At 41.7% G+C, this 12,388-nt stretch overlaps 1 protein-coding gene across 4 annotated transcripts in view; it reads left to right on the forward strand.

Moving 5' to 3' along the window:
• DDX3X (DEAD-box helicase 3, X-linked) overlaps positions 1-12,388 on the forward strand; it is a 28,057-nt gene extending 15,669 nt beyond the window's left edge. For all 4 annotated transcript variants that reach the window (XM_019524174.1, XM_019524177.1, XM_019524176.1 and 1 more), the window contains 14 exons: positions 1,802-1,922; positions 3,144-3,293; positions 3,381-3,480; positions 4,397-4,532; positions 5,074-5,159; positions 5,898-5,996; positions 6,071-6,231; positions 6,888-7,032; positions 7,136-7,280; positions 7,549-7,730; positions 7,833-7,950; positions 9,949-10,105; positions 11,130-11,254; positions 12,047-12,388. In XM_019524174.1, the coding sequence (XP_019379719.1) occupies positions 1,802-1,922; positions 3,144-3,293; positions 3,381-3,480; positions 4,397-4,532; positions 5,074-5,159; positions 5,898-5,996; positions 6,071-6,231; positions 6,888-7,032; positions 7,136-7,280; positions 7,549-7,730; positions 7,833-7,950; positions 9,949-10,105; positions 11,130-11,254; positions 12,047-12,141 (1,820 nt within the window). In that variant the 3' untranslated portion in view covers positions 12,142-12,388. The remainder of the gene's footprint in view (positions 1-1,801; positions 1,923-3,143; positions 3,294-3,380; positions 3,481-4,396; positions 4,533-5,073; positions 5,160-5,897; positions 5,997-6,070; positions 6,232-6,887; positions 7,033-7,135; positions 7,281-7,548; positions 7,731-7,832; positions 7,951-9,948; positions 10,106-11,129; positions 11,255-12,046) is intronic.

Genomic DNA, 12,388 nt, shown 5'->3' on the forward strand with positions numbered 1-12,388 from the left:
GAAATTGGGGTCCTGGTTTAGGTCATGAAGGAAATCCAGGATGGATTAGAGAGGTTAAATGCATCTTGGTCTTAATCCAGTTCTTTAACCACAAGACCAGTCCTGTTTTAAGTGGGGGTTTTTTTGTGTTGTTTTTTTTTCCCCTTAAATTTTCCAAACTCCTTAATTTGCAGTGTACATGAAGATGCTTTGTACAACAAAATACTCTATCATTCTCATCTGGTAGGTGTGCAGTTTCCAGTACATGCAGTATTTTGTTCAATATCTTCTTAGTTATTGGCCTACATCTTAGTGTAGTCCCCCCCCCCCCCCCCTTTTTTTTTGGCACCCTCTTAACTTACGCTTTCTGGACAGGGATACAAATTATGTTATTAGAAATGGTCTTAAAGTCTTTTCAAATGTAAAGCGAGACTGAGTGAAAACTGTTTATCTTCTGCTTTCATATGTACCTTTTACATATAACAACCACCCCCTACTAGGTTACAGTTTTCTGGCAACTGGCCTGGATTTGCAGTGATTCTGTATTTGCAAACATGAAAGCTATATGTGGTCCCAGTTCTGAAGGGAAAAAATTGTGTGGTGTTTTTTGGGTTTTTTTTTCCTGCCCTCCTCCCTCCCCCATAACAGGAGTTGGCTTCTCTTTCTTCTTGTCTTCAATGAGTGAAGTCTAAAGAAACGGGCTTCAATTTACATCTACTACATGGCCTGAGGTCATGCAAGCAGCAAACAGCTTTTTAGCAGAGGCAAGAGGCACTGTTCCAAAACACTTTTCATGTTTTGAAACTCATTGTGCAGAGGCATTTTGGCACTATTTACTTTCAAACTTCATATGTAACTGTGCCTAATAGTTCCCAAAGGTTACTCTGTGGGGTGAGAGGTGCATTCTTTCATTCAGCAGCCTACAAGTTCTGGGAGCTCAAAATTCTGCAAAGAAGGAAAATACATCTAGGTGTTTGTACTTCAGGGTGGGTTATGGAGCAAATTTGTATTCGGTTTGTAATTCCTTTGCAAGCCAAGAGCAAGTAATGTGGTATTTGTGGAGTTGGATTCATGGGTAGCTTTTTTCACCAAAGCCTAATACAGGGGTGGGCAAAATACAGCCTGCAGGCCCAATGCTGCCCACCAGGCCATTCTATCCAGCCCATGGGGTCCCTAAAAAATTTAGAAAATGTAATATTTATCTGCCCCTGGCTGCCTGCCATGCAGCCTTTGAAGGCTTGCCAAAACTCAGCCCTCTGCCCAAAACAACTGCCCACGTCTGGTCTAATAGTACTTTTCAGGCTGAGATGCTGGTTGGGAAACTGAAGTAAAGTGCCTGTGGACCTTAATTTCCAAAAGCAGGAATGAGCCATGATTTATTAGTCCAATAACAAGCTTGTTTTAAATGAGACTCCACCAAGACCACTTCAGAATTGATGCGCACACTAACTTTTTGGTGAGATCTTGTTTCATGCAGGTGGAAACCAGTAAGAATCTTGATTCTGTTTTAGAGTTCAACTTGTTTTAAAAAAAAAACCTTTTTATGACCTACATTTTTTAATTCTGTAGCAAATTCAAATATATAGTTTCACATATACAACTTTGTCTCGTATCTAAAACGCATCAGTTGTTAAATACCCTTGTGGTAAGGGGTGGGGCGTTTTGTTCTTGAAGCTTATATAAAAGGCTTCCTGCCTCCTGACCATATGGTGAGGATTCAACTGAATGTCCCTTGCTTGCTCAAACCCTTGTGTTTGTTTTTTTTTGTAGGGGACTGTAAGTGTTGCTATTAGGAGTAACAGTTTTCATTTTATTTGTTCAGGATATGACAGCGGGTGGAGTTCCAGTAGAGACAAGGATGCATACAGCAGCTTTGGTGGTCGAAGTGATCGTGGAGCAAAATCAAGCTTCTTTGACCGTGGAAATGAGTCAAGAGGAGGAAGGCAAGTAGTTTTATTGATCAGTGCAGTAAAAGCTACCTCCTTTAGCACTTGCAAAAATTTTAACGTATGCCTGTATTGAACTAGAGCTCAGTGTTAACATTCTAGCAAGTAGGGCTTGTATAATTGATTTTGGTGGGAGTGAGGTGGTAGCATGAGAAGCATGGTAGAAAAATACATTTGGGGTGAGAAGCATGCCTGTGTAAACAACTTCAGCCAAATTCCTTTAGCTTGTTGACATTGCATGTGGTGGGGTTTTTTTAATTTATTTTTATTTTTTATTTTTTTATCTCAAATGGTGCTAGACCTGGCTGTCTTCTATTACAAACAAACTACTTAAGACTAGCTGTTTGGGAGCAAATGCTTGGTTTCAAAGTGAGGTTGAACATAAAATTAATTTAATAAAACAATTGGGTAAGATTCTTGCAGGTTCTCTGCCTTACTTGATCAGTTTTAAACACCTTATTCCTTGTATGCACAAATGTGGGGAGTGACCTTTTTCGACAAAAAAAGCTGGCGTTAGTCCTGTATCCTGATTTTTCTCAAACATGGGTTGCCAGACCTATAACTAAACACAATCCAGGTAAGGACTGTTTCCACACCTTTTTATCCCAAGTCTGTTATACAGGTAAGATCCCTCTTTGTGAAATGTATAACAAAGAGAAGTGTATTGAAGCTCGACAATTCCATTTGTATGAGCACTTGAGTAAAATATAGGAGCAAGCTAAATTTGACAGTCATTAATCTGGACATGGAAGGCATTCAGATGGCATGAAAGCTGCATGATTTTCTTTAATGCCTCCCCCTCTTTTATAAAACTCTTGCCTTCTTAGAATAGGCATTCATTCTTCTATAATTCTGAATTCAAACCCCTCATAAAAAGCAGAAAAACAGACTAAACTTGGAATTGCCATTCTCTAGGCAAAATATTTTTTTCAAATTTATTAGTGGACTTGGTATCTAAAAATGTATGATAGTCTCTCAACTAAGACGGTAGTGAGAATACTGAGCGGCTAAGTGTATTTTTCTTCCACACTTGCCTCAAAACTCAGCCAGTTTTTGTGTTTCGGTACACCTTTTATAATAAAGGCCCAAGGAGTAGGGAGATCCTTTCTCTCTCTTTAGTTGGTATGACTACATACATGTTAGGGCTAAGTGTTGCATGTAAGATAGATAAGCCACCTTTGTGGAGCATGGCTGCTAAGTATTCTTGCTTTTGTCTAGGTATGAGGATCGTGGAAGAGGTGGTGACTATGATAGGAGCGGGTTTGGTGGCAGATCTGACCGTGGATTTGGAGGTGGGTCACGCTGGTCTGATAAATCTGATGAAGACGACTGGTCAAAACCACTTGCACCAAGTGAACGTCTAGAACAGTTGAGTATTTGGGTTCCTTTAAATGCTGTCACTCTGCCAGTTGGATGACATGGGTATTGTATGACACTTACTTTCTGCTATTCTAGAGAACTCTTCTCCGGAGGCAATACTGGCATTAACTTTGAGAAATATGATGACATTCCCGTTGAAGCAACAGGCAACAACTGTCCTCCACATATTGAGAGTGTAAGCTTTTTTTTAAGGAGTCTACTACTTCATCTGTTTCCTCGGTGTTGCATGAATGCATTCTTTTTAGGTGCAACTCCAATGAACTGGGGTCTCAAGACATTAGTAACCGTTGTTATATCCAGCTTTTTGGTGCATAAAGAATATGATGCTTCAGTAGAGTGGAGAGCTCTGTAGTCCAGTGACATGTTGGTGAGGTAGAGCAGAATCCCTGGGCATTGCCCAAGCAAGTCAAGGGTACTAGAAGGGAGTTAAGGCATGGGTTCTCAGCAGACTTGAGCCTCCCTGCAGTGACTGACAGTAGGGGGAGGGCTGGGTGGTGGTGGCGGCGGCGGCACAGTATTTGGACAGTAGCCAGATATTCCCTGCTGCACCAAATACTGGTGTTCAAATAACTGATCTGCACAAGATGATAAGAAAAAAAAAAAAAAAGTCACAAAGAAGGTATTGCTCACCAGGGGGAAAGAAAACAGCCTCCTCCCTTTCTTTTCTGCCAAATACTTCTATGACCTAATACAAAACGCTCCTGCATGTGCACTCTGGTGCAGGGTGAACTGCCTCAGGTAGGGTAGGGGATGCTGGGCCCCAGGGTGCTGGGATTTCCCAGTATCTAATTTTGTTTCCATGCTGCAAGTGTGCTGGAATGCACACGTGTATTCATCTAGATGCATCCTTTATGGTCACATTAACACCTTGGCTTACAGCCAGCAAGCAGCTTATAGCAAACAACTTTGCTTGGAATTATCACTTTGTAGAGATCATCTTTTAAATCTTCAGTATTGTTAAACAAGAAAAAACTAACTCTTCTGGCATTAAACCTGGCTCTTACATAAAGCTAGCATATCTGAATTCCCAAACAGAATGGATCGGGCAGTTCTACAAGTCATTCATTGCAACCTTTTTCATAATCTTACAGTTCAGTGATGTTGACATGGGAGAGATCATCATGGGAAACATTGAGCTTACTCGATACACCCGTCCCACTCCAGTCCAGAAACATGCTATACCTATTATCAAAGAAAAGAGAGATCTGATGGCATGTGCCCAGACAGGTATGTTTGTAACTGTAGGTTTTCAGTTCCCATTGGGAAGTGGGTGGGGAAATGATAAATCTTCAAGTGACAAATATAAGTAATGGTTTACCTTCTTAGCAATATTTTTATGGCTTGTATGAATGTGAAGTTCTCTAGAAAGTTTATTTTTGTATTGGAAACTCCAGATTAGTATACAACAAGATTGTGGATTGAGTAACCAGGTCTTTTCCTGAGGGGCAGTTGTGGTGGCCTTCTCTTAATACTACACTTCTGTGTACTAAACCTTAATGACACTAGTCTTCAACTAAAGAAATGTTCAGGTTCTGTTTATTTCTGGGCTAGGAATTACTCTGGCTTTAGATTTTTTGCTAGCAGGATCAGTATTACTGGGACATGGGTGAAATACAGTCTTCTTATTTCTTGTTAATACAAAAATTTGCTTTTAGGTTTGATAATGGCTTCTGTGAAATACCATAGATATGGTATTGCAGATGACAGTGTACTAGTAGTATTGACTTGGATCTGTTCTCAAGGATAACCTAATGTTTTACTGTAATAGGGTCTGGGAAAACAGCTGCATTTCTTCTGCCGATATTGAGTCAGATCTATACAGATGGCCCAGGTGATGCTCTGAGGGCTATGAAGGTAAATATGTAGTTTTGGAACTTGGATTCCAAGCGCAGCACACTAAAAATACTGTTCCTACCTGCTGCTGTTTGATGCTTACAATTTTAATATTTTAATCTAAAGCAATGATCGCTTTGAAACTGATGCAGGTTAACAGTACTTTAACCTCATTAGTGAATACTTTCATGGGCAGACTAGCAGTTGATCTGAGGGCCCTGCTCTACACATTCAAATCTATAGCTGGTTTCTATCCAGTTTTGAGTTGCACATTTTTCAAACACTAATTTTATAGCTAGTTATCTGTTTCTAAAGCTCTAGTTGCTCCTAATGTGATGATTTGCATGTGTAGCTGGCATGATTAACCAGTTAATTGCAGAATATTTCTAATGTGTAGCAAGGCCCTGACTTAAACATTGCACTTACTCCATAGTACTGTTCCATCTCAGTAACTGTCAGGATCTGGTAGCAAAAATCCTAAAACAAAAACTACTTGAAATCCAAATTTTAAATTTTAACTGATGTGGCTTTTGGTTAGTAACTCCATAGGATGCCTGCCTTTTTTTCAAGGGACATAGTCATTTGGATGGTAAGTGGCATAATGCCATGCTGTTAACACTAAAGTTTGTAAATTGCAGGGTAGGAGGGAGTTCTGTTTTGGATCTTCATGAGAACTCTTACAATGATCTGTCATAAATGGCTATGTTCCATCAAATCTTTGGCAAATTTAGTATTTACTTTAAATGTTCTGTTCTTCAGGAAAATGGAAGGTATGGACGCCGCAAGCAGTACCCAATCTCGCTAGTTTTGGCACCAACAAGAGAACTGGCTGTGCAGATATATGAAGAAGCCAGAAAGGTACATTTTTGCCAACTTGTCAAAATAAGCATTCTTGTGAAAAGAAAAGAATTAACTAATTTTGTCCTTTACAGTTTTCCTACCGTTCCAGAGTTCGTCCTTGTGTTGTCTATGGTGGTGCTGACATTGGGCAACAGATACGTGACTTGGAACGTGGATGTCACTTGCTTGTTGCAACTCCAGGGCGCCTGGTTGATATGATGGAAAGGGGAAAGATTGGATTGGATTTCTGCAAGTAAGTTAACATTACACTTTTGTACCTGAATGTACAGGTTACAATTTGGGAAGGAGTTGGAATTGGCATCTAGCTTTTTAAGTTGAGGAACATCTTCTAGTTAAGGTTAAAGATGCTTGAGATTTATTGTGTGGCTTTTTAGGAAAGGCAAAACTAACGATAACAGCAGTCTTGTTGGCTTTGAACAGCTAAAAAGTCCTTGTATGGTGAAATCTGTGTCTTCTGAGTAATGAATCCAATCCCATTTCAACACATGAGCATTGACATAATCTTTTGGCTTCAAAACTAACTCCCCTTCGATAGCTTGCCCAACCTACTTAATGTAGTTCTTTTAAATGGCATCTTACAACATACTAAATAGGTGCTTGTAGCCTTTCCCTGACCTTCCTGCAGCACCAGTTGAAACATCAACCCTTGACCAGTGTCATAAATATTTAGGATGTACATAAACTGATTTAACAAGTACCTGCTGACCTAGATCTGGTTATCTATCTACTTTGAGCCTGTACTCATGGCATACCCCATTAAATGACCAGTATCCAACTGGAACCAATAGTCTGGTTCAGTGTTGCAGTGCTGGGTTAATACTTATAAAGGCGATTTGTCTGTTGGAGGGAGGATTTTGATGACTTTTTTTATATATATATATATTCAAGGTATCTAGTATTAGATGAAGCTGATCGTATGCTTGATATGGGGTTTGAACCTCAAATTCGTCGTATTGTTGAACAAGATACAATGCCACCAAAGGGTGTTCGTCAGACCATGATGTTTAGTGCCACTTTTCCCAAGGAAATCCAGGTATTTGCCTTGATTTGGTTTTTCCTCAACATATAGTGGCTTCTGAAATTTAATCTGTCTTCTGCTGAAGGAAGAAAACTCATCCTCCTTTTTTTTTCTGTAGATGCTTGCTCGTGACTTCTTGGATGAGTATATCTTTCTGGCTGTTGGCAGAGTGGGCTCAACATCTGAGAACATCACGCAGAAAGTAGTGTGGGTGGAAGAGATGGATAAACGGTCATTTTTGCTTGACCTCCTAAATGCTACAGGTAAAGGCTCTTGAAGAATTTCATTATAGTTGCTGATGAATGACTTTTTTTGTAAAGTACAAAGCATCCAGTGACCTGCAAAAACATGGAAAAAAGGTCCAAGAGTTTTCTTCTAAAGTGCATGTAAATACAAACTTCAAATAACAAATGTTGGGAGGGGGAAGGGAAAGAGCACAGGTAGCTGAGGGTGAAAACCTAAGTACTTAATGGGGCTAAATATTTCCTAATGTAGTCTTGCTAGTAAGCCTGTCTTAACTTCCTATATTAGGCAAAGATTCACTGACTCTGGTGTTTGTGGAGACTAAGAAGGGAGCTGATGCTTTGGAAGACTTCTTGTATCATGAAGGATATGCTTGTACAAGTATCCACGGAGACCGCTCTCAGAGGGACAGAGAGGAAGCACTGCATCAGTTCCGCTCAGGCAGAAGCCCAATTCTGGTTGCCACAGCCGTAAGTAAAACCTTCCTATAAGGTGCTTGTATGAAAAGTTCTTTTGCCTATAATACATCAGTCTTTTTTAGTAAGAAACCAACTGATTCTCTTTACTACTAGGTAGCAGCAAGAGGATTGGACATCTCAAATGTAAAGCATGTCATAAACTTTGACTTGCCAAGTGACATTGAAGAGTATGTACATCGCATTGGTCGTACAGGCCGTGTGGGAAACCTTGGTAAGCAATATCTGAAAAGCATCTGACTGCTGCTGCTAAAAGATGACTTACTGTTTTAACACTTAAGGTTGGCAACTTCTTCTCTAGTAACCCTGCTTATAAATTCCTGTGACAAGCAGGGTTTTCAGTTTCTCATGGAAAAACAGAGAAAACCATGGATTTCCTGCTTTTATCAGAGAGAATGCAGATTTTTTTTTCTCTTAGCAGAGAAACCCATGGACTTCCCACTTTTTGCCTGCAAAAAAAAAAAAAGAGCTATGCAAGCTGGCTGAGTTCCTGCCTGCAAGAGCTGTTCGCAAAAAGGCAGAAAAGCCCCAAACCTGCCTGAAGGGGAAGGGCAGAGCCTGCAGCTTCTAATCGGTGGCAAGGCTTGGGTCAGGCTCGCTTATCAGTCCCAGGCTCCAGGAAGAAAGTGGGGCTGGGGGGGGGTGTGCAGGGCTGGGATGGAAGCTGGCTGGGGCCTGAAGGAGCAGGGAGGTGTTAGCAAAATACAAAGTGTCTGGCCAGAGCTGCTTTGGTTTCGCATGCCCACAACTGGGCACTTCAGCTGCAAGCCTGGAGGTGCTGGGGAAATGCACAGAGTGCCCAGCTGGTTCCATATGCCCCTGGCCAGACACTCCAGCCACAAACAGGGACATGTGAAAACCAAAGCAGCTCTGGCAGCCCTTAAGGGAAGCTGCACATGCAGGTGCTGGTGGGGTGGTGTGGAGCTGGCTGAGCACCCTGTGCTTACTCCTGGAGGAGATCTGTGCAGGGGAGCAGGTTATAGGCTCAAGCTTCCACCCTGCCCCCCTTTTGTGTGGGGCTGCTGTAGCCCTGCAGGCACAATCCAGCACAGTTGGGAACAGCGGGGCAGCACCAGGATCTCCTGGAGCATGTGCCTGGCAACACACCTGTTTTGCTGTTGCCTTGAGTGGCAGAGCCCTGTGCCACTTCCCTCAGTGTAGCCCTGGGCACAATGCAGAGCAAGCAGCTGCTACAAGATCCCTGTGTGGCTCCTCTCTCTCCAGCCATGCCATGCCATGCCCTCCACTCCCCGCAGTCCACGTGCTATGGGGGAGCCTTTAATTTTAATCACAGATTTTGAAAGCCAGGATAAGCATTTAACTTACTGATGCTACCTTTGTGCTCTGAGGGTCCTATACAACAACGTGGCTCTAACAGTAACACAAAATTATCATATGTCTGTAGAAGTTTTGGCATATAAAGCACTAGGAAGGCAGTTAAACTTCAATGTGTGTGCATGCACTTTCATTCTGAAACTTGAGTTAGTTGCTTTCTGGGCCTGTGAGAAATGCTGACACAGTTGATAAACCTATTAATGATATAAGAAGACCTATTGGTTGAACATGTATTTGGTAGTCTTACCCAAAAGAGAGAGAACTGGAACTTAAATTGGTCTCCAACTTCCTAGCTTTGTGTTTTTTAATGAGCCTAAACCAGGATGACCAAATGCAGTCTGGACTAGATAAGCCTGTGAACTGACTCTAGACCACTTCTCCAGCTTATGGAGTTGAACAAGTTGGTCACCGCTAGTCTAAACCTCTTAGCTGGTGGCATACCTTCTCAATAATAGTTGAAAGTTAGAATTTAGGTGTCTATATGACCACTTAACTCCTTGTATGCTAAACCTCTTTTTTCCCCAGTAAATACCCTCTTTCTTTGGAGGAGAAGGGGGGAGTCTTAAAACCCAAGACTGATACTAACACTTAGCCAAAGTAGTTGCACCAAGAAAGCATTCCATGTTTCCTCCTTAATTGGGGTGGAGGAGGACCTTGGTTAAGGGATGTTGGGCAGCATTCAAATTCTACTTCTGGGCACCTCATTCTTTCAAAGTAGAATAAGCTTATCTTGCTATTCCATGTGCCAGCTGACTGGCCTCTTCCAACTTTCAAGACCATATCACTGTGTAGATGATTAGATCAGAAAGCACTTAAGTAAGAAGAAAAAGTTGTTTCATTCATTAACCGTTTTTTTTTGTTTGTTTGTTTTTTTAAGGTCTTGCCACCTCATTCTTCAATGAGAGGAATATAAACATCACCAAGGACTTACTAGATCTCCTTGTTGAAGCTAAACAAGAAGTGCCATCTTGGCTGGAAAACATGGCTTATGAACAGCTTCACAAAGGTGGTGGCAGTCGTGGACGTTCAAAGAGGTAAGTTTCTCCATGTGTTGGTCATAAGCGTACATAATCCATTATCAGTCCTTTTAATTGATGGTTTGGGTTCCTGTAAAACACCTAGCTATTAACACTTGAACACTGGAAGTGAGTATCTGATTGCACAGTCTCCTTCAAAGAAAGCTATATTGTAATTTGAAGAGTCTCAAAAAGCACTTGTGAAGAAGTTACAGTAGAGTTGAAAGATGACCCCATTGCTAAATATTTAACTACAGTGTAACTTGCTGTTCTGGAAATCTCCCAAGATCCAGTAAATCCATCTGCTTTAAAACGTCCTGAAAAAGATCTCTGAAGCTTCAGAAAGTTAAAGGCGTAGTTGGTTTCTCTCGGTGAATGAAAATAGCTTTTATAAATGATTACATACTTTGTATTAAACTGATTCCACTTCCCATATTTATTATAATGTGAAAAGCTGACCTGCAGCAATTTGGTAGTTCTAAGGCAAGGGATATGACATTGTTTTTTTGTATGACATCCTTGTCTTTCTGTCTCATTGATTCGAAACAACTTCCATGCAAGGAAACAGTTATGAATGATGCAGCAGAATAAATCTAAAACCTAATGACTCCAGAGGCAGCTGTCTTCAGTGAATATGGGCATCTTCCATTTTCTTTCTACTTGGCTAGTATGGCTCTGCAGCTGTATTCCTTACCGCCAGTGGGATAGGAGTTGTATGGGTTATTTACTAAGTCCATTTGTTGGTTAACATGGCAAGACTAATTCTACCTGCCAACGTATTCAACCAAGAAACTAAGCTGTGTGGCTGGAATAGGAACCTCTTCCTTGGCATCCACCAGTGCCATGCTACCAGGTGGCAAGCTTATAGGTATAATGGAGTGCAAGTTTCTGGGTATAGGTACAAGAGTGCCAGCAACATCAGTATCTGTGAAACTGGACAAAGACTGCTATATTTTGCTATCTCAAGTCTGATTTCTTTTTTTCTAAAAGGTAATCTAATAACTATATGAGAATAACCATGGTGTTGCTTGCTTCCTTACAGTAGCAGGTTCAGTGGAGGATTTGGTGCCAGAGACTATCGAACAAGCAGCGGTTCCAGCAGTAGTAGCTTCAGCAGTAGTCGACCACCCAGCAGTCGCAGTAGTGGAGGCAGCAGAGGATTTGGAGGTAAGTCCTCGTGTTGGAGATGAGTGGGTAGGCACTGTTTACCACTGTAAAACAACTCCATGTTGCATTTCTGATAGGCTTGCTCCTTTATAGTAAAACACTAGTGTAGGAAGTAGCATTTCTTGGGTAGAACTAACTCCTGTGTATGAGCCGTAGTGCTTAGTTTGACGTCAGTCATTGGGCCCCCTAGTACACATTTACTTTAAGCTCCATGGGAATCTGGTCCCTGATATCAGCAATGATGGCACACCTGGTATGGCAGGAAGCACAGTTGAGGTCATGGATCAGCTCTTTTTCTACACTCCAGTGCAGGCTCTCTGCATCAGCATGTTGAAAGGTGGGTACTTGCAGCCTGGCATGACCCCTGGCATTCCCCAGGCTGGCAGTCAATAAACATGACTTATCCTGGGCCTGATTCCAGACCGCAAGCTGTTTTGGGGTTGCAGACAAGAAATAACTGATTCCTAAGGTGCCATGTGAACAGCCCTAAGCTGGGTGCATGTGTAGCACCTTGCTGTTCCATGCCTATATAGTAAGATTAAATAGCCTTACACCAGGTTAGAAGTCACAAGGGTGCCCCATATGTATCATCTGCTTGCCTGCAGTCTTGGCCACACAGGAGCTCTTCATAACCTTTTAATCAGCATATAGCACTGGACATGGAGGTAATATAAGTCATTTAATCTCTGAAAGTTTAGTGGCGTAACATCCTAGGGGATGGATTTATAGAATACAAAAATGTTCTAATATGTAAATGCGACTGACTGGCATCTGTTTTCCTTCTGATTTTAGGTGGTGGTGGTGGTGGTAGCTACGGAGGCTTCTACAACAGTGATGGATATGGAGGAAACTATAACTCCGGGGGGGTTGACTGGTGGGGCAATTGAATCTGTTTGCAGCAGACATCCTACCAAACAAGCTAATATGGAAACCACATGTAACTTAGCCAGACTATACCTTGTGTAGCTTCAAGAACTCGCAGTACATTACCAGCTGTGATTCTCCACTGAAAATTTTTTTTAAGGGAGCTCAAGGTCACACGGAAACAAAAGGAACAAGCAGCCCTATTTTGAAGGTGGTTTGAAGACTATTGCTGTAGTCAGGATTTAACTCCCCTCCCCCCCCCCCCCCCCC

This window comes from Gavialis gangeticus, unplaced genomic scaffold (assembly GCF_001723915.1).
Source record: "Gavialis gangeticus isolate Ggan-Ray unplaced genomic scaffold, GavGan_comp1, whole genome shotgun sequence".
In the NCBI taxonomy this organism is placed as follows: Eukaryota; Metazoa; Chordata; order Crocodylia; family Gavialidae; genus Gavialis; species Gavialis gangeticus.